This window comes from Dermochelys coriacea, chromosome 3 (genome assembly GCF_009764565.3).
Source record: "Dermochelys coriacea isolate rDerCor1 chromosome 3, rDerCor1.pri.v4, whole genome shotgun sequence".
NCBI classification, from domain to species: Eukaryota; Metazoa; Chordata; order Testudines; family Dermochelyidae; genus Dermochelys; species Dermochelys coriacea.
Genome location: NC_050070.1, coordinates 183,288,427 through 183,309,887, shown reverse-complemented (window position 1 = coordinate 183,309,887; position 21,461 = coordinate 183,288,427). Strand labels below are relative to the sequence as shown.

The 21,461-nt window shown below is 42.0% G+C and overlaps 1 protein-coding gene across 45 annotated transcripts in view; it reads right to left on the bottom strand.

Annotated features, from left to right (window-relative positions):
- The window catches only part of NRXN1 (neurexin 1), a 1,286,326-nt gene that overhangs the window by 183,105 nt on the left and 1,081,760 nt on the right, over positions 1–21,461 (bottom strand). For all 45 annotated transcript variants that reach the window (XM_038395424.2, XM_043511917.1, XM_043511928.1 and 42 more), the window contains one exon: positions 18,967–19,138. In XM_038395424.2, the coding sequence (XP_038251352.1) occupies positions 18,967–19,138 (172 nt within the window). The remainder of the gene's footprint in view (positions 1–18,966; positions 19,139–21,461) is intronic.

Here is a 21,461-nt window from a genome sequence, read left to right as displayed (position 1 = left end):
GACTTTGACTTAAGCCTACAGATGAGAATTTAACTATTTCACTACTCATCATTTTAGAAGAAACATCCACCTACTTTGGGATTATGAATGTGACTGGGTAATATTTCTGGTGGGGTATGGGAGGCACAAATTGCACCTACATACTTTCTTTACAAATTTGGCTTCAGCATCCACACCTTGTCATTTCCTGATTGTTGAGTAATTAGCAGTGCATTCTTAACTCTTAAGGTTATGTCTACACTACGAAATTAGGTCGAATTTATAGAAGTCGATTTTTTAGACAGCGATTTTATACAGTCGATTGTGTGTGTCCCCACACTAATGCACTAAGTGCATTAAGTGGGCAGAGTGCATCCACAGTACTGAGGCTAGCATCGACTTTCGGAGGGTTGCACTGTGGGTAGCCATCCCATAGTTCCCGCAGACTCTGCCACTCATTGGAATTCTGGGTTAAGCTCCCAATACCTGATGGGGCAAAAACATTGTTGCGGGTGGTTTTGGGTACATGTCGTCAGTCACCCCTGCCTCCATGAAAGTAATGACAGACAATCATTTCGTGCCTTTTTTCCGTGCGGGCACCACACTACTTTCAGCAGATGGTGCAGTAGGACTCTAACCATCATCATCATCATCCACCGCTTCCACTGGCACTCTGCTCTCCTGGTGGTCTCGCAGGGCTGCTTCCGCTGCAACTCTGCTTGGCTGCTCTTGTCTCACCATAACTCGGCAAGCATGCAGCCCACTAAGCTTTTGTGTCCTGGCAGCAAACAGTGCAGTAGGACTGCTAATCATTGTCATCGTCATCCAACACTTCCACTGGCACTCTGCTCTCCTGGTGGTCTCACAGGGCTGTTTCCACTGCAACTCTGCTTAGCTGCTCTTGTCTCGCCATACCACGGCAAGTGTGCAGCCCACTTAGCTGTTGTGTCCTGGCAGCAGACAGTGCAGTAGGTCTGCAAAACTGGTCATCCAACCAGGGCCGGTGCAACCACTAGGCGAACTAGGTGGTAGCCTAGGGCACCAAGTGGTTGTGGGCAGCCAAAAGCACGCTCCGAGGAGGCGGTGGAGCGGAGGTGAGCTGGGGCAGGGGGCTGCGGGGAGGGCCGCCTGCAGCAAGTAATGGGGGGTGCGGTCACAGGAGAACTGCTCCCCACCCCAGCTCACCTCTGCTTCACCTCCTCCCCTGAGGACGCAGCCCTGCTCTGCTTCTCTCCCTCCCAGGCTTGCGCGCCAAACAGCTGATTGGCACCGCAAGCCTGGGAGGCGGGAGAAGCGGCGGCGTGCTCGGGGAGGAGGAGGAGCAGAGGTAAGCTGGGGCGGGGAGTTGTCGCATGATTCCCCGGGCCAAGGGAGGGGGAGGTGGGGAGTTGCCACACCAGCTCCGCAGGCCGAGGGGAGGGAGAGAGGGACGGGGTGGCGGCGAGCTGCCGTGGGGGGTCACCTCAGGGTAGGGGGGGGTGGGCGCAAGGTGGAAGTTTCGCCTAGGGCGCAAAACATCCTTGCACCGGCCCTGCATCCAACCACCGCTTCCCCTGCAATCCTGCTGTCCTGCAGATGCCAAACCACGGCAAGAAACTACCTGAAAGGGGGTTTCAAAGAGGATGGCTCTAGACTGTTCTCAATGGTAGCAGATGACAGAACGAGGAGTAATGGTCTCAAGTTGCAATGGGGGAGGTTTAGATTGGATATTAGGAAAAACTTTTTCACTAAGAGGGTGGTGAAACACTGGAATGCGTTACCTAGGGAGGTGGTAGAATCTCCTTCCTTAGAGGTTTTTAAGGTCAGGCTTGACAAAGCCCTGGCTGGGATGATTTAACTGGGACTTGGTCCTGCTTTGAGCAGGGGGTTGGACTAGATGACCTTCTGGGGTCCCTTCCAACCCTGATATTCTATGATTCTATGATTCTAAGAATGGAGCCCCCTCAGATCACCGCGGCAGTTATGAGCATTGTAAACACCTCGTGCATTATCATGCAGTATATGCAGAACCAGAACCTGCAAAAGGAGGTGAGAAGACGATGGCAGCGTGATGACGAGAGTGATAAGGACATGGACACAGACTTCTCTCAAAGCACAGGCCCCGACAATTTGGCAATCCTGGTGGCAGTGGGGCAGGCTCATGCTGTGGAACGCTGATTCTGGGCCCAGGAAACAAGCACAGAGTGATGGGACCGCATAATGTTGCAGGTCTGGGATGATTCCCAGTGGCTGCACAACTTTCGCATGCATAAGGGCATTTTCATGGAACTTTGTGACTTGCTTTCCCCTGCCCTGAAGGGCAAGAATACCAAGATGAGAACAGCCCTCACAGTTCACAAGCAAATGGCGATAGCCATCTGGAAGCTTGCAATGCGAGACAGCTACCGGTCAGTCAGGAATCAATTCGGAGTGGGCAAATCTACTGTGGGGGCTGCTGTGATCCAAGTACCCAGCGTAATCACTGAGCTGCTGCTATCAAGGGTAGTGACTCTGGGAAATGTGCAGGTCATAGTGGATGGCTTTGCTGCAATGGGATTCCCTAACTGTGGTGGGGCGATAGACGAACGCATATCCCTATCTTGGGAACGGACCACCAAGGCAACCAATACATAAACCAAAAGGGGTAATTTTCAATGGTGCTGCAAGCACTGGTGGATCACAAGGGACGTTTCACCAACATCAACATGGGATGGCCAGGAAAGGTACATGATGCTCGCATCTTCAGGAACTCTGGTCTGTTTAAAAGGCTGCAGCAAGGGACTTACTTTCTAGACCAGAAAATAACTGCTGGAGATGTTGAAATGCCTATAGTTATCCTTGGGGACCCAGCCTACCCCTTAATGCCATGGCTCATGAAGCTGTACACAGGCAGCCTGGACAGTAGTCAGGAGCTGTTCAGCTATAGTCTGAGCAAGCGCAGAATGGTGGTAGAATGTGTATTTGGACATTTAAAAGTGCGCTGGCGAAACCAATGTTCCCATTGTTATTACTACTTGCTGTGTGCTCCACAATATCTGTGAGAGTAAGGGGGAGATGTTTATGGTGGGGTGGGAAGTTGAGGCAAATTGCCTGGCTGCTGACTACGCGCAGCCAGACACCAGAATTGTTAGAAGAGCACAGCAGGGCATGCTGCGCATCAGAGAAGCTTTGAAAACCAGTTTCCTGACTGACCAGGCTACGGTGTGACAGTTCTGTTTGCTTCTCCTTGATGAAAACCCACCCCCCTTGGTTCACTCTACTTCCCTTTAAGCCAACCGCACACCCCTCCCCCCTTCGATCACTGCTTGCAGAGGCAATAAAGTCGTTGTTTCAAATTCATGCATTCTTTATTAATTCGTCACAAAAATAGGGGGATAACTGCAAAGGTAGCCCTGGAGGGGTGGGGGAGGAGGGAATCACTGGGTGGGGTGGTGGATGAGGGGAGGAGGGAAGGACAAGGCTACACTACACTTCAAAACTTATTGAATGCCAGCTTTCTGTTGCTTGGGCAATCCTCTGGGGTGGAGTGTTTGGGTGCCCAAAGGCATTCCCCCCGCCCGCATTCTTGGGCATCTGGGTGAGGAGTCTATGAAACTTGGGGAGGAGGGCAGTTGGTTACACAGGGGCTGCGGTGGCAGTCTGTGGCTTTCCTGCATCTCAGCTATATTGCAGAGCATATCAGTTTGATCCCCCAGTAGCCTCAGTATTGCATCCTGCCTCCTTTCATCATGCTGCTGCCATCTTTCCTCGTGATCCCGCCACCTCTCCTGTTGCTCCAGCCTCCTGTCCTCAAGTTCATTTTGTGCTTTCCTGGACTCTGCCATTGTCTGCCTCCACACATTCTTCTGGGCTCTTTCAGTTTGGGTGGACTGCATGAGCTCAGAGAACACGTCATTGTGAGTGCGGGTTTTTTTGCCTTCTTATCTGCGCTAGACTCTGGGATGGAGATGCTAGTTGCAGCATTGAAACATTTGCAGCTGCAGGAGAAAAAAAAGGGAGATTAAAATTGAAAAAGACACATTGGCCATTTAAAAGGAGGGTCTGAAGTTTTCAGGTTAACGTGCAGCACAACCCACTAACCCCCCCACACACCCAATTCTCTGGGATGATTGCTTCATCTCTCCCCCCAACTGCGTGGCTAACAGCGGGGATGATTTCTTTTCAACCAGAGGCAAACAGCCCAGCAAGAATGGCCACCTCTGATGCCCTCTGAATAAAATTCCCCTATTTCAACCAGGTGACCATGAATGATATCACTCTCCTGAGGATAACACAGAGTGATAAAGAACGGATGTTGCTTGAATGCCAGCAAACATCGGGACCACGCCTTGCCATGCATTCTTATGCAATGATTCCAGACTACGTGCTACTGGCCTGCCGTGGTAAAGTGTCTTACCATGGAGGACGCAATTAGGCTGCCCTCCCCAGAAATCTTTTGCAAAGGCCAGAACAGCTTCATTGAGATGTCCCTGGAGGATTTCTGCCCCATCCTCAGATACGTTAACAGACTTTTCCAGTAACTGTACTGGCCGCAAAGGCATCCCAAGTCTTCAGGGCAAATTAAACATTAAACACGCTTGCTTTTAAACCGTATATTATATTTACAAAAATATACTCACCAGAGCTGTCTTCTCCGCCTTCAAGGTCTGGGAGCCCGGGTTGGGCGAGTTGAGAGGGTATTGGCTCCAGGGTGATAAACAGTTCCTGGCTGTCGGGGAGAACGGTTTCTCCGCTTGCCTGATGTGTGCTATTTCCCCCTCCTCCTCATCTTCCTCGTCCCCAAAATCCCCATCCCTGTTTTATGAGACTCCCCCCTTGCAGGTGTCCACAGACAGGGGTGGAGCAGTGGTAGGGGTACCCCCTAGAATTGCATGCAGCTCATCATAGAAGCAGCATGTCTGGGGCTCTGACCCTGAGCGGGCATTTGCCTTTTGGGTTTTTTGGTAGGCTTGCCTAAGCTCCTTAAGTTTCAGGCGGCACTGCTGTGGGTTCCTGTGATAGCCTCTGTCCTTCATGCCCGTGAGGATTTTTTCAAATATTTTGGCATTTTGTCTTTTGGAATGGAGTTCTGATAGCACGGATTCATCTCCCCATACAGCGATCAGATCCACTACCTCCCATTTAGTCCATGCTGGAGCTCTTTTGCGATTCTGGAACTCCATGGTCACCTCTGCTAATGAGCTCTGCATGGTCACCTCTGCTGATGAGCTCACCACACTGGCCAAACAGGAAACAAAATTCAAAAGTTCATAGGGCTTTTCCTGTCTACCTGGCTAGTGCATCCGAGTTCAGAGTGCTCTCCAGAGTGGTCACAATGGAGCACTGTGGGATAGCTCCCAGAGGTCAACACTGTTGAATTGCGTCCACACTAAACCAAATTCGACCTGGCGATGTCGATTTCAGTGCTAATCCCCTCGTCGGGGAGGAGTACAGAAATTGATTTTAAGAGCCCATTACGTCGACAAAAATGGCTTTGTTGTGTGGACTGGTGCAGGATTAAATCAATCTGACGCTGCTAAATTCAACCTAAACTTGTAGTGTAGACCACGGCTCAGAGACACACAACTTCAGTGGGATTTTGCATGAGATAAGAATGCAAGACTGTGATTCTAAGCTGAAAAGCACTTGGGGATGAAAACATCTGTAAAGTAATAGTATATCCGATGCTCTGATATTTTAAAAGAGTGCAAACCATATACAACCATCATTAAATGAAACCTTTAGCATTGTGTGTCCTTTTGAACAGAGCATATTTATTTTTCTGGCATTATCTCTCTCCCTTTTAGGCAGCCACGAGTCAAGAGTGGTGGTACAAGAGAGATGAAGCTGCATGGTGCACATATGCATGTGCACACACAAGTGAGAGATGCATATCTTCATGGACCCCTGAGTAACTTAGGTTAGGTCTGTTGAAATTTTATCTGGAACAAAGCAGAGTGTCATTTTGCTTATTCTGCTATGAATTATAGTGCCTGCTTTTGAATTAGTTAGCTTAATAGAAGTTCTTGACCTGAAGACATCAGGAACCATTCTGCTGTCACATTTCACAACACCAGTAAAATATAACCAGGAACTCATGTACAAATGTGACCAAAATAAGAACACCTCATGTTTGGGGGAACAACTCAAATACAATATCATTATATATGAATTAATTTTGTATTTCATATTTTAGATAAGAAATTGTTTGGCTGAATTGCTCAGCACAGCACTGATTTGTGCTGTCCTGAGAAAGGCTCAGGTCTCACAGCAACCTGAGGGTTGCTCCAGGAATTAACAGAAACTAGCTCCATCACAAAAGTGACATGTTTAATTTGGGTAAAGAGTGCACCTATCATACTGCTCTCTTGCATACTCTATTGGCTGACATTGGCACTGCATTAATATAAGGCTTAGTGCAACTTGCATGCTCTCCCATTAGGTAAGTGGTCTAGAATTAGGGTCAAAGGCCTAATGCTGCAAGTCCTTACTCATGTAAGAAGTCCTTACTCACTCACAAGAAGTACCACTGAAGTCAATGGGGAATAGGGCATGAAACAGGGAGTAGGGAGACCTGTGTTCTGTGACTCACTGTGCAACATCGAGCAAGCAAGCTAAAGATGCAACTGAAAAATAGGAATAATGATATTTACCCTCCTTTTCAAAGTGCTCTGCTTTTCACAGATGAAATGCACTATCTAAATGCTAGCTTGTATTATTATCTGCATGAGTGATTAGATGACACAGAATCCAATATGATAAATTAAATGACTACAGATTTGCAGAATGAGGCCCCCAAATCTATTCTCCTTATTCACACAAGTGAGCCCACTGATGTCAGTGTAAATACTCATGCAAGTAAGGTGAACAAGATCGATGCAGTCAGGTTGAAAAGGATAGAGAAATAGAGCACTATTCCATGAAATAAATAAATAATAATACATCTGGGGCATTGACATTGGTCTATAATTTTGTCCTGATGCCTGTGGCTTTCATATGGGGAAAGAAAATAATTGCAGAATTAATGCCCCAAAATACATATGTGGTTTTATGTGAATCCAAAAATATGAAGGAAGCTGTAACGTAACTAAAATGTTTGACAAAATATTTGATTTAGTACTGCTTTTTTCTATTCATTTATGAAACTCCTCCAGATTTGGCTAAGCAATTTTAATATACCCCACTGGGTTTTGTAAATCATGAAATGATGAGGTAAATGTGAAATATATGATGGTAAGGACATTAAACAGATTACTGCTGAAGAAAAGATTCACCACATATGGCTGATATTTCAGGCTTTGCAGTCTGACTTAAGGAAATCATTAACAGACAGTGGTCTTCCTAGGATACCTCTGATATTTCCACTGGGACTAGCTGTTACAGAAGCTTTCCTTATAGATCTCTGATTCTTAGGAGCACTGTTTAATTCCCCCCTTCCTCTCATTTCCTCTAACCATTCCAGGAATCCCCAGGGACCCTGTGATGTAGTTAAGGAATTCAGTTTCCACCTCACGCCATACCTAATTACTATAAACAGTTATATTTACCATCCCTTGTCATAAAGCAAAAATGAACACAAATCTGTTTCTTCTATTTTATAACTGTTCTTTATGAAAACTGCTCATTTGACATTTTCTTCCTCCTTCTTTACTGGAAGCATTGTGTCATTTTATTGTATTTAACTGAAATATGTTATACCTTCTGTGATAAAGTAATGACAACCAAACCACATATTTTATCAAAATCTGAATTTAATTACAAAATCTATCAAGTCTAAGAAGGGATGAACCTTTGCATTTTACCAGGATATCTATGAAGAAAAGAAAAGAAAAGAAAAGAAAAGAAAAGAAAAGAAAAGAAAAGAAAAGAAAATCTGTCTGCAGACTCAGAGAAACATTATTATTTAGCATTATCTGACAGAAAATTCTGATAATCTGTCAAATTAAAAAGCTGATTTGACAAAATTTATTGAAACAACTTTTTAAGAAGAGACTTACTGCAAACTCTTGTTTGGACAGTAGCCAGCCTCTTTAAATAAAAATGACTGAAGGATAGAAATTCTGTAATTTTTTAAAGCTTTTTTTTTCATTGACCTTATATCAGTTCCAACAGAAGATGACCTAACAAAATATGAGGGGAAAGTGCACTGCTATTTTTATTATCACCAACCACTGTCATGATCTGTGAAATGACACTGAAGGGTCCTAATCTCACACAGGAACATAGGAATTGTCATATATGATCAAGCAGTGGTCAGTACCGAATGCTTCAAAGGAAGATGAAAGAAACCAGTCGTGGACAATTGTGGAATCACATCCCCATCAAGGAAATTTCATCCTTAACTCCATCAGTTCATTGTTGGCTTATTGTAATTGTAAGGATGTTCCCGGTATCCGCATAAATATCCAGTCTTTTCAGAATTCTTTTAAGCTCTTGGACTCCTGAATCCCATTAGGCTCTTGATATTTTGAAGCAGTGAGTTCCATGGGTTAATTATGGATTGTTTAAAAAATCATTTCCTTAGCTCTTTTTTAAATGTTTCAGTTCCTACAAATGTTTCCTGTTCTTGTATTATGAGAAAAGTCTAACAAGGAGTATCCAATTTACTTCTCTATATCATTTATTCTATTATATGCTCCTATAATAGCCCCTTTTTTCCACTTCCTTGCTAAATTAAGTGGTTCCAGTTGTTTCAGTGACTCCTCATAGGGAATCTTCTCTGTGTCTTTAATAAATGTTGTCACCCATCTCTTAACCCCTTCTATTTCTGCTATATTTTGTTGAGGTAAGGCGACAAGAACGGAACATAGTATTCCAGGTGAGAGTGTGCCACTGATTTATATAATAGTTTTATAATATTTTCAGTATTATTTTTTATCCCATTCTTTATGCATTCTAAGATCGTGTTTGCTTTTTTAACCATTACTATGCACTGAGTGGAGGTTTTCACTTTGGTCTTTGTCTGGAGTCGTTACAGTTAATTTAGATCCCAGCAGTAGTAATTATCCCACCAGTGTGAATTACCTTCCATGCATCAATTATTATTTCCACCTGCTATTGTGATGCCTATTCACCTATCTTTATCAGATCCCTGTGATTTCTTCTCCAGTATAGACTAACCTAAATTTGTGTAATCTATAACGATTGCTATCTCACTGTTCCATCCCTTTTCAATATTAGTAATAAATATATTGTTTATGGTATAAATCAGCATAGTTCCATTGCAGTGAATGGATTTATACTAATGATTTAAACCAGCTGAGAATGTGGCCCTTTGCTTTCAGTTTCTTAGCCAGTTTATGATCTATGAAAAAACTTTACCTTTCCTCCCTGAATAGCTTCTTGTGAGGGACTTTAACAAAGGCTTTGTGAAAGTCCAAATAAATTATATTCATTGGTTCTCCTTTATGTCTTCTATCAATCTACAATAGATTTAGGAATAATGGGAGTTACCTGTGGAAATTCCCAGGTATAGAAGTGAGATTAATAGAATCCCTGGAAAGCTGACTTCTTGAACATGTGAAATTCATTACAGCACGTTGATGAGTTTTGCCTCCCAAGTATCGCTGGATTAACCTCTATTGGGTAAACCAAAGAACTACAGAACCACTGGTATCTTTCTTTCTCTCTTCTCACCACCAGGTTCATGGACCAGATGCCTCCTAGATCCAAGAAGAGAGAGGACACTCCCTTTGCACACAAATATTTTCCCCATGCTGTGCATTTTATCTTCTCTGTTTCCCTAAGTGGAGGGTTCTTAGGAGTTCATCTGCATAATAGTAATTCCCTGGGAAGAACTGGAGTTTGACGAGCAGGCCTAGTTTCACTGGTCCCACATTGGTTTTCAGAGCCTGTGTGACAAAGGGCACAGGGTCAATGGATGCTCCATCTGATGGGGGGATTATGCCTACCTTACAGTGGCCACAAATTTGGGAATGGGCAGTAAGACCCTTTATATCTGAGGCCTCCTCCTGGCTTTTCCAGCTCAGTGGCCGTTTTCCTTTGGACTATGCTTCTTCTGGGGCCTTGCTCCCCACAAGCAATGGGGTGCTACTCCTCTAAGTTTGTCAGGCAGCAATTGTAACAGCTGGTTCTTCAGCATCCACTGGTACACCACTGGGTTTGATTCATCAAGAAGTCTGACTGTCTGTAGAAATGTTAAAGCCCTTGAATCACTACTGTCTTAAAGCAGCAAAGAAGAGGATAAGGAGAAAGATGAGGTGGATATGTTCTCCCAGCCACATAGGGAAACTGTCTCAGAAAGGGAAAGGGAAATGGGGAGAAGGAAGGTAAGCTATGTGTGTCCCACGGGCCAAAGAAAAAGCAGTGGGACCTCCCTCACATCTCACTTTGGATCAATTGGACACTCTGGCAGGCCTATGCTGTCTTAACATGGAGAACGTTCTGAAGCTCCATGAGCTGATGGTAATAGCTCAAGGTGTAAATAAGATTATCCTGCAATCACTGAGTAGGCATCCACATTTCATGTCATCATCCCATGTTGGGCATTTTGAACCTGGGTGGAGGCAGTCACAACAGGTGGCGAAATATGTTTCCCACTCATTAGACTACCCAAGGAAATGAAGGTTGAATTGCAAGATTGGGAATGGCTCTGAAGGAGATGAATGATCTTTCCTGGCAACCAATATGGATACTAGCAACAGACCTCCAAGTCTATTCAGATGTGGTGGTGGGATTTTGGATTGGGAGTATATTTCCAAGAACAGTGGTGTGCAGAGTAATGGCCACTGCATGGGCTGCTTTGGGATTGCTATAGGATATCAACCATTAAGAATTTTTTTCTAGTCCTAATGAAGTTATGATGTAGAGGAAGAAATGTTTAGACAAGCAGTTCCTACTCTGGCCTGACAGTCAATCAGTGGTCCATATTAACAGCCTGGCCAGAAAATCTCCTAAAATTATGCAGCTTGTGCATATTTGTATGCTATGATGTCTATCTCTAAACATTTACGTTAGAGTCAGTCGCATCCCAGGAATATCAGATTGCTAACGTGCTGTCTCATTTCCGGGTGGAGAGGGTCTGAGCATCTAGATGAAATCTAGCCATGATGGCCCCATTCCTAGCTCCTAACTGCTTTGGGTTTGGCAGAAAGATTGACAACCCCTAAAATCTTGAGAGAGACCCTAGGACAACATCAGATTTTCAGGATTCTTAGCCTTCATGGATAAAGCAGGGTGAAACCACATTACTCCGTGGCTCATACCCAAGTTCTCAGTTGCATTAGTCCAGAAGGGCATGTCCCCACACACAATACCATACTGGGATTTCATCTTATGCCAGTATAGCTGGTTTTTCTAACTCATACAGGTGATCTTGGGTGTGCAGGTTCTTAGAGGGCTTGGCTTGATCATAACCCCAACAGGATCTCTATCATACAGTCACTATTCAGGTCCTATATGCTCCAGTGGTATGGAAACTGATCTTTCTGGGAATGTTTTTGGCAGTTTTTTTGTGCTACCTGTGTTGGAGAGACTGTAGTTGTGTCAGACCTAGAGGTGTTAGACAGGTCATTGGCAGGAGGTGCTTCACGCTACAGCAGACAGGGACTGTGTTTCAGCTATGCTTTTCTAAGATGGTTAAGGTGAGTTAGAGATCCATGATGGTTGTCTGGAAATGCAAGTTTGCCCATTCCAGGTTCTGCTGGCATATCACTTATCTCATTCTGCAGTACCAGGCCCCTCTCTGTCTCCTCTGGGACAACAGCTTTGTGCCTAGATACCAGTTTGGCCATATCTATGTACTGGTTATTGCAGAAAAGACTTTGGGTCTGTGGGACTTTGACTCTGTGCTCTTGGAGGCCCAGGGTCAGTTTCTCACACATCCTGATAATTCACTTGGGAGAGAATGATGTAGTTTGGGGAACAGGGGATAATCAACTCATGAAAAAGGAGTTTTGACGGCATGCTCAGAAGTTTTCTCAGTCCCAATAAATAAGGTCAGAAAACCTTCTGGGGGCAAACCATGAGCCAGAAAAGGGGCAAACAAAGGTAGCAAAATTTAGTAAGGAAGTGGGGAGAGGTGTTAGTCATCAGGCATATAGGAACATAATGTATAGGTTCCTGAATTTAATTTAGGAGAATGGAATGCAGTGCAGCTCTGTTTTTTCCACCAAATGCATCCGATGAAGTGAGCTGTAGCTCACGAAAGCTTATGCTCTAATAAATTTGTTAGTCTCTAAGGTGCCACAAGTACTCCTTTTCTTTTTGCGAATACAGACTAACACGGCTGCTACTCTGAAACCTGTGATTATGCAAGGCACTTTATTTAGCCGTATAGAGTGGAAATCTGTCAACTTCATGAAGCTCTGTTTTTTCCACCAAATGCATCCGATGAAGTGAGCTGTAGCTCACGAAAGCTTATGCTCTAATAAATTTGTTAGTCTCTAAGGTGCCACAAGTACTCCTTTTCTTTTTGCGAATACAGACTAACACGGCTGCTACTCTGAAACCAGTGCAGGTCTAGGCATTTTTTTTATTGCTCATCGAAAGATGAATGGATCTACCCTTATTCAGAGGGAGCATCCTAGTTAGCTTCTGGATCAGGAGTTAAATGAAGTACAGGTGCATTAGCAGGGCCCAAACTCATCCCAGTCCCAGCCACAGGACTGGGAGTTGGTGAGCAAAATCAGTACAACCAGTGACAGTTGGGATGGGGGAAGCTATGGATTTAATTCGGAGCACAGATTGAGGTATCCTTCATCATAGCTCAGATGTTTAACTCGAAAAAAAGGCCAAGCCTGGTGTCAAATCTCACTGGCTGGGAGGTGACTAAAGAGGCCTTAAGGCACTGAATAAGTTAGCTGCTGGATACTTTTGCAGGAAAAGGACGGTTACTCTCTTCTATAAAGTATTAATGTTGTATTAATGTATATATTATTTTTGTTTCTATACTTTATTCTGCTACATGTCTTTCCCATTTTTCCAATGTTTGCTTTTATTTTGTTATGCCTGTAAAGAAATAGAGTTCAAATTTATATATGTTTACATGTGTGTTCACATCCACCTCTATAAATATCAGCATAAACACACATACACTATGCGTGTGTGCATGCACATATGTATTTTATTAAATATAATATATATATGATCACTTCAAAGCATGTTTTTTTTACTTCTAGTAAACACATAGTGAGAGAATGATAACCTAGTGTGAAGTGTTAGCTACAATGTTTAGTTATCTACAAATTCTGATTGATTATTGTAAAATTGCTAGGAGGCACAATAAGAGAAAGAACAACATTCTGGCAAAATGGAAGGTATCTAAGGCCACGTCTACACTACCCACCGGATCGGCGGGTAGTGATCGATCTATCTGGGATCGATTTATTGCGTCTAGTGCAGACACAATAAATCGATCCCCGATTGCTCTGCCGTCGACTCTGGAATTCCACCAGGTCGAGAGGTGGAAGCGGAGTCGACAAGGGCACGGCGGCTGTCAATCCCGCGCCACGAGGATGCAAAGTAAGTGATTCTAAGTCGATCTAAGATACGTCAACTTCAGTTACGCTATTCTCATAGCTGAAGTTGCGTATCTTAGATCGATTCCCCCCCCCAATAGTGTAGACCAAGCCTTTGATACTACACAGGCAATGAAATTAAAACAAACCTGTCTGTAAACACAGGTTCCTCTTTTAGACTAAATCATAGAATCATAGAATATCAGGGTTGGAAGGGACCCCAGAAGGTCATCTAGTCCAACCCCCTGCTCAAAGCAGGACCAAGTCCCAGTTAAATCATCCCAGCTAGGGCTTTGTCAAGCCTGACCTTAAAAACCTCTAAGGAAGGAGATTCTACCACCTCCCTAGGTAACGCATTCCAGTGTTTCACCACCCTCTTAGTGAAAAAGTTTTTCCTAATATCCAATCTAAACCTCCCCCATTGCAACTTGAGACCATTACTCCTCGTTCTGTCATCTGCTACCATTGAGAACAGTCTAGAGCCATCCTCTTTGAAACCCCCTTTCAGGTAGTTGAAAGCAGCTATCAAATCCCCCCTCATTCTTCTCTTCTGCAGACTAAACAATCCCAGCTCCCTCAGCCTCTCCTCATAAGTCATGTGCTCTAGACCCTAATCATTTTCGTTGCCCTTCGTTGTACTCTTTCCAATTTATCCATATCCTTCCTGTAGTGTGGGGCCCAAAACTGGACACAGTACTCCAGATGAGGCCTCACCAGTGTCGAATAGAGGGGAACGATCACGTCCCTCGATCTGCTCGCTATGCCCCTACTTATACATCCCAAAATGCCATTGGCCTTCTTGGCAACAAGGGCACACTGCTGACTCATATCCAGCTTCTCGTCCACTGTCACCCCTAAGTCCTTTTCCGCAGAACTGCTGCCGAGCCATTCGGTCCCTAGTCTGTAGCGGTGCATTGGATTCTTCCATCCTAAGTGCAGGACCCTGCATTTATCCTTATTGAACCTCATTAGATTTCTTTTGGCCCAATCCTCCAATTTGTCTAGGTCCTTCTGTATCCTATCCCTCCCCTCCAGCGTATCTACCACTCCTCCCAGTTTAGTATCATCCGCAAATTTGCTGAGAGTGCAATCCACACCATCCTCCAGATCATTTATGAAGATATTGAACAAAACGGGCCCCAGGACCGACCCCTGGGGCACTCCACTTGACACCGGCTGCCAACTAGACATGGAGCCATTGATCACTACCCGTTGAGCCCGACAATCTAGCCAGCTTTCTACCCACCTTATAGTGCATTCATCCAGCCCATACTTCCTTAACTTGCTGACAAGAATGCTGTGGGAGACCATGTCAAAAGCTTTGCTAAAGTCAAGAAACAATACATCCACTGCTTTCCCTTCATCCACAGAACCAGTAATCTCATCATAAAAGGCGATTAGATTAGTCAGGCATGACCTTCCCTTGGTGAATCCATGCTGACTGTTCCTGATCACTTTCCTCTCCTCTAAGTGCTTCAGGATTGATTCTTTGAGGACCTGCTCCATGATTTTTCCAGGGACTGAGGTGAGGCTGACCGGCCTGTAGTTCCCAGGATCCTCCTTCTTCCCTTTTTTAAAGATGGGCACTACATTAGCCTTTTTCCAGTCATCCGGGACTTCCCCCGTTCGCCACGAGTTTTCAAAGATAATGGCCAAGGGCTCTGCAATCACAGCCGCCAATTCCTTCAGCACTCTCGGATGCAATTCGTCCGGCCCCATGGACTTGTGCACGTCCAGCTTTTCTAAATAGTCCCTAACCACCTCTATCTCTACAGAGGGCTGGCCATCTCTTCCCCATTTTGTGTTGCCCAGCACAGCAGTCTGGGAGCTGACCTTGTTAGTGAAAACAGAGGCAAAAAAAGCATTGAGTACATTAGCTTTTTCCACATCCTCTGTCACTAGCTTGCCTCCCTCATTCAGTAAGGGGCCCACACTTTCCTTGGCTTTCTTCTTGTTGCCAACATACCTGAAGAAACCCTTCTTGTTACTCTTGACATCTCTTGCTAGCTGCAGCTCCAGGTGCGATTTGGCCCTCCTGATATCTTTCCTACATGCCCGAGCAATATTTTTATACTCTTCCCTGGTCATATGTCCAAGCTTCCACTTCTTGTAAGCTTCTTTTTTATGTTTAAGATCCGCTAGGATTTCACCATTAAGCCAAGCTGGTCGCCTGCCATATTTACTATTCTTTCGACTCATCGGGATGGTTTGTCCCTGTAACCTCAACAGGGATTCCTTGAAATACAGCCAGCTCTCCTGGACTCCCTTCCCTTTCATGTTAGTCCCCCAGGGGATCCTGGCCATCTGTTCCCTGAGGGAGTCAAAGTCTGCTTTGAAATAAAACATTATAACTCTGAATATAATCTTTCTTTTGTAAAGTAATAGAAGGAGAATGAGTTTCAGAGTAGCAGCTGTGTTAGTCTGTATCCGCAAAAAGAACAGGACTACTTGTGGCGGAAACCGGAAGAAAGATGTTTCTAAACATTTTAGAGAAAAAGAGATACACTGTATATTTAAAAATAACAGATTTATTAATTAACCTACTACTCTGGTTTATTCTTAATTAATCAATACAGAAGCAAGAAGAGGGGGTAAATCTGTGTTTAAATATTTTGGTGAGAGGTGCTTTATAAAATTAGATAGAAAAATCTCAAAAACCAGAAACTGCAGAGACCCATATCTATGGGCACTGAAATGAGAATTAATGCCCCATAATGCAGGAATCTATTACAATTTGTCCACCCACCAAACATCTGATATATCAGCTAGTTCACTGGATAGTCAGGATGGTTAAGTGTTCCTATCAATCCTTAAAGTACTAATAACAGCAACACTTCTGAAACGGATATAGCAGGAGATATAACAGTGTTTGCCAACCTGCAATATCTGACACCTTTCAGACTTCTCTTCTAGAGATACTGCTTTCAGGAGAGCTGGAGTGATATCTCTCAAAATGGCACCACTTACATATTTAGAGAAAAATCAATCTTTCACACTTCTGAACTATTCCAAGTTTGGAGGTATCCACACTCTTCTGAGCTGGTTTGATGTATCTCAAACTGAGATATCAATGCAAGTATATGAAGAAACTATGCCATTCTGAAGAAAGGCAGAGCAAAAGCTCAGCATTAGATGAAATAACATGAGAAAAATCAAAAGTAAAGTATGGAAAGATGATATGTTGGGTAGAAGCGGGAAAAAGAAAACAACTTTTGAAGATGATGTTATTGTATGAAGAAGGGCAATATGATGCTAGTGATAAAAACTCAAGGAAAATTAAAGCCTTACAATGGTTGTGCATGAATTAAGCAATAAAACAAGCAAGGAAATTCTGAGCTATATTTGAAAGAGTAGCTTTAATCGACCTCAACCATAGCTACTGTGGGGACAGCAAATATAAACAGAAGTACAACAAATAATATTTTATCATTTTACAGAAATTATCTAGAAGCCTTGTCTCCACACAACAATCTAGGTAAGATTTTTAATGAAAAGGAAAGTGTCCTCATTTTAGCACTCACCATTGTAGGTACTGCAGCACATAGAGGAGACTCTCAGAATATCTTACATTCCACTAGGGAAATTGGCCATTATCTTTTGTACAAAAATCTAGGTATGTTCTAAATTTATGGAAAGTTAAAAAAATGTAACTGAAATCTTGGGCATGGTCTGGGTGTATTGCTTCAGTATAGTCATTTCCTTATTTTTAAATGGGATCATTAGAGTATTCTGTATATTAACGTGCCAGTACTACAGCTCTTATGTTGCATGTTTTCATTTCTGTAAAATGGAGCTATCAGTATGTTAATGTTTGTTTCTTTCCTTAGGGTTTGGGATATTGCTCTAAAGTCAGACTTTTTCCATACCAGTGCCTTCATGGCTCAAATGCTGCTCAGCATTGTCGTGGATGGCTACTTTAGAGCTTCAAAAGATTGCAACCAGTGTAAAGGAAAATAAAGCCATATTTCAGGCCTCATCTACAAAAGCATCTCTTTCCCCTGTCCTCTCCAAAAGCCCTGTTTCTCCTTCTCATTAAATTAAAGTCCCACTCCATTTCCCTTTATTCCAGCCTCCACTGACCCGCAACCCTATTAAAGCTAAAAAGCTTTGGGGAAAATCATGTGCATGCGCGCATGCACACATACACACAATATGCTTTTCTCTATAATATAGCATCACTATTCTGAAGTTGGCATGTCATATGTTCTATTGTGCTTCTTTATGGAAGTGTTTTGCATTTCAGATGTAAAACTAGCCTTGTGTGCTGTCAAATGCAACTAATCTCTCATTTTAAATTGAATACCAAGAATTGCTAGTTTGTTGAACATATTGGCATACAGACCTTGGGCATTCATGGCTATCTGGACTCACCTTTTGTATAGATTCTCTACACCATTTTTGTTTTAAATATGAGCATTTTCCCAGATTTGATCCACAAGAGACTGTTCACCTATGCAATTTTCTGTTCCTGAGGTATAAAACTGAAAGGATCCTCTCAAATGCAAAGGAAAAAAAGTTGATTCAAGTATAACAAATTCATTCTTAGTACAAGGAATGCAATTGATATACTCTGTAATTAAAATATAAATCCATGAAGAAGGGGACAGTCTTTTTTTCTTTATTTTAAAAGATAAAAAAGTCTACCATTTGTTTGTATCTAACAAGATTAACGAGTAAATATGCAAACTAGCTTTTATTTTCATCTCTGGCTTGTTGCCTTTGATTTACTAATTCAAACATTCACAAAAATTGTCAACAAATAATGTGCAGATTTGCAAATTACCACTAATAGCTTAACAGTTATTTTAAATAAGAAACATGTTGTATGCCTTTAAATGCCTTTAAAAACTAATAATATTAATGACAGACATTCTTCTTCAAGGCACAGGATTTGAATACTAAATTCAGGCCTGATCCTGGAAACCCTTTCTTCTTGTGAACGGCTCCATTGATGTCAATGGGGCCACTCATGTGAGTAAAGCTTTTGTAGGATCGAATCCATATATTGTATTTAACTAAATGCACTTTAAATTGATTGTGTATGCAGCTAAGAACTGATGTATGTGTATGCAGCTAAGAACTGATGTATTTTCTTCTCTTTCTAGATCTGTTGTAATACTTCTGTTGATTTATTAAGTTTCAAAGCTCTATAAAAGCCCGATGTTATTAAAAGACCACAGACAACATTTTCTTCAATACAAATTTTCCCATAAGTCATTTTGGGGGGGGCTTATCACGTTGCTTTTGTCAAAGCCTTTTCTATGTCTAAGTACAATGATCCAATAAAGAATAAAACAAATTTAAAAAGGAACTTGGCTATTTTATGCCTTGACATCTACATTTCTCCATTTTCACTGATGTTTTTAAATTTGACAAAAGATAGGAAATGCCATCATCACAAATTGCAAGATGTTCATGACTCTTTGACTACCCAATTAACTATTAGAGCATCTTGAAGGAATCAATATTTCATGAGTACAGAAGCAAAGCAAAGCACATTTCCAAATACTTCCCCACCCCCTCTTCCACAAATGTTTGTTTACTTTCTTACCTGCTGGGTAACGTTCTATAACTGGCCAGTTGTCCACCTGTAATGTGGCATTGCCGCCACTTCTTGTAAAACGTACTACATGGTATTTTCCATCATTAATGATTGCGTTGATCTCTTCGATAGAGATGTCATCAGTTCCAACATTAAACTTAACTCCAATTTTTCCCTGGTGCTGTTTTAAAAAAAAAAGGAAGAGGAGGAGGAAAAAGAAGAAGTACTAATTAAGAGTTGTTTTAGTGAGAATTAGAGATTGTGTTGTACTGGGAAAGATTCCTAACAACAGCTTCTCTCCTCAGATTTAACTTCTGAAGGCTTGCATGTGGTAGTGACAAACTTCTGACAGTTCATTGAGTCTGGGACATCTCTTTCAGGAATAATGGATAGTCCATATCAGTTACTTTCACCAACTGAGTTTGCTCCTTTTCCCAAAGGGTCTCACCAAGAAAAAAAATTAAAAAGCTCAAGTAAATTTCTTCCCTACGGTCCCCTATCGTCTTCATGAACACCAAATAGCTTTCTTTATTTAATAGGGTTTAAAAATAGAAAAATCAGCACTAGCTCCTCTTTCATTAGCAAGAAGAATAAGGATTTCTTTCAGCTTGAAAAACTGGGACCCATTTTCACAATCCTTTTCTCACAAACCTATCCTATAATCACAAAAACAGTCCTGAGGAAGTCAATAGGATTAGTCTAATGAGCATGGATAACTGATGTGAGTAAGGGTTTTCAGAATTAGACCCATAGAGGGATGGAGTTTATTTGTAATGCAAGAGAAGTGTCTGTCACTTTAAATACACATAGGCTCAGATCCTGCAATCGGATCCACACAAATGCAGAATCAGAGCCACAGTTATTTCAGTGATAGTTGAGGGAACTCCACATTTCACAGGAATAAATCTAATACTTTGCATTTCCTTTCACAGGCAAAAACCTTGGGGGGAGGGAATTTTCAGAAGAATTGTCAGGAAAATCTAGAAATCTTTAAAATTTCTTAGCCTCATCTTTTGGATTAGAAATATTCTAAGCTCATATTTATTTTATAAATTCTGCAAAACAAAAACTGGTAATGATATTACCTTTAAGTGAATGGGACAAGTATAAACATGGGGCATTTAGCATGTGCAGTGCCTTTTCCAAACTAAATTACTGGTTACTGTGATGTCATTTTAAATAGGTCACAGCACAATTTCCATATATTAACACACCAAACAATTTTTTATAAACTCAAAAGACAGAATCTTTGGCCATATACATATCTATATATAAAATAAAATGTGTTTGCCCATTTTACATCCATATGAATATTGTTAATATACACAGCATGTCAGCTAAGTACACAACATCCATCAATATGGAACATTCATCTCAAACTTCATGATCAGGCATATGGTTTATTATTGTTGATTAGAACCTGATATAGCTTTCAATTTATGCTGTCATCAAGACAAAGTCATCCCACCTCTAATATAGTAACAAGGTACAGAAAGGCATTAAAAACTTGATATCAAAGGGAACTATTTAATGGACTTTGCTATGTGAAGCTCTATTATCATTAGTGGAAGTTATGAGACTAAAACACAATGTAACTCTCTGGAAATGTGGGGGAAATGTTTAGAGCTGGTTTGGAATTTGTTGACTAATTGATTTTTCTTCCAAAGAAAGCTGATTCCTCAAAACTGAAATGGTTCACAAAACAAGGCTGGAGTGTTCAATGAATTTCCCAACTCAAAAAAGTCAAGAGAAAATTTCAGAATTGTCAGAACATTTGTTTTGACAACTTTGAGGCATAATATTCCATTTTTCCAGTTTGAAATGAACTTCCATTTGGAATTTCAAGCTAATTAGACTGAAAGGTTAAAAAAGAAAACATTTAAACCAGAACTAAATTTTTAAAAATTATAAAATGAAATGTTTTAACCTAAAATGAAAAAAAATCAGTTTCTTGGTTTGTGAATATTTTAGAAATTTTGACTTTTTATCCCAGTGCAAGACAGGAAAAAATATTGAATTCAAAAATATTCACAGGATGAAAAAAACATTTCCTACGCCACTCTAGTAATGGTATGGTTTTGCTGCCTAGTATTCCCTTATTGTTATACCTGTATTTAAAATTGAATTTTAATCATTATGTCACACATTTTGTCCTGGGAATTAAATAGATTCTTTCTTCTATGTTTTTATTATTTATTATTTGTACCACTATAGCACCTAGGAACCCTAGTCATGGACCAGGACCTCATAGTGCTTGGCGCTGTACAAACACAGAACAAAACCACAATCCCTGTCCCAAGGCATTTACAGTCTAAGCACTGGTCTACACTAGATAATTAGGTCAGGTTATCTGTGTCAGTGAATGGTTTGAAAAACTACCTACACCAACAGCAGAACCCCTCCCAGCTGCTTAGGTAGTGTCAACACTGAAGCTCTACAGCTGTGCTGCTGTTACTTTCTTTACTATGAACCAGCAATGGTGTAAAACAGATATGAAAATGGAG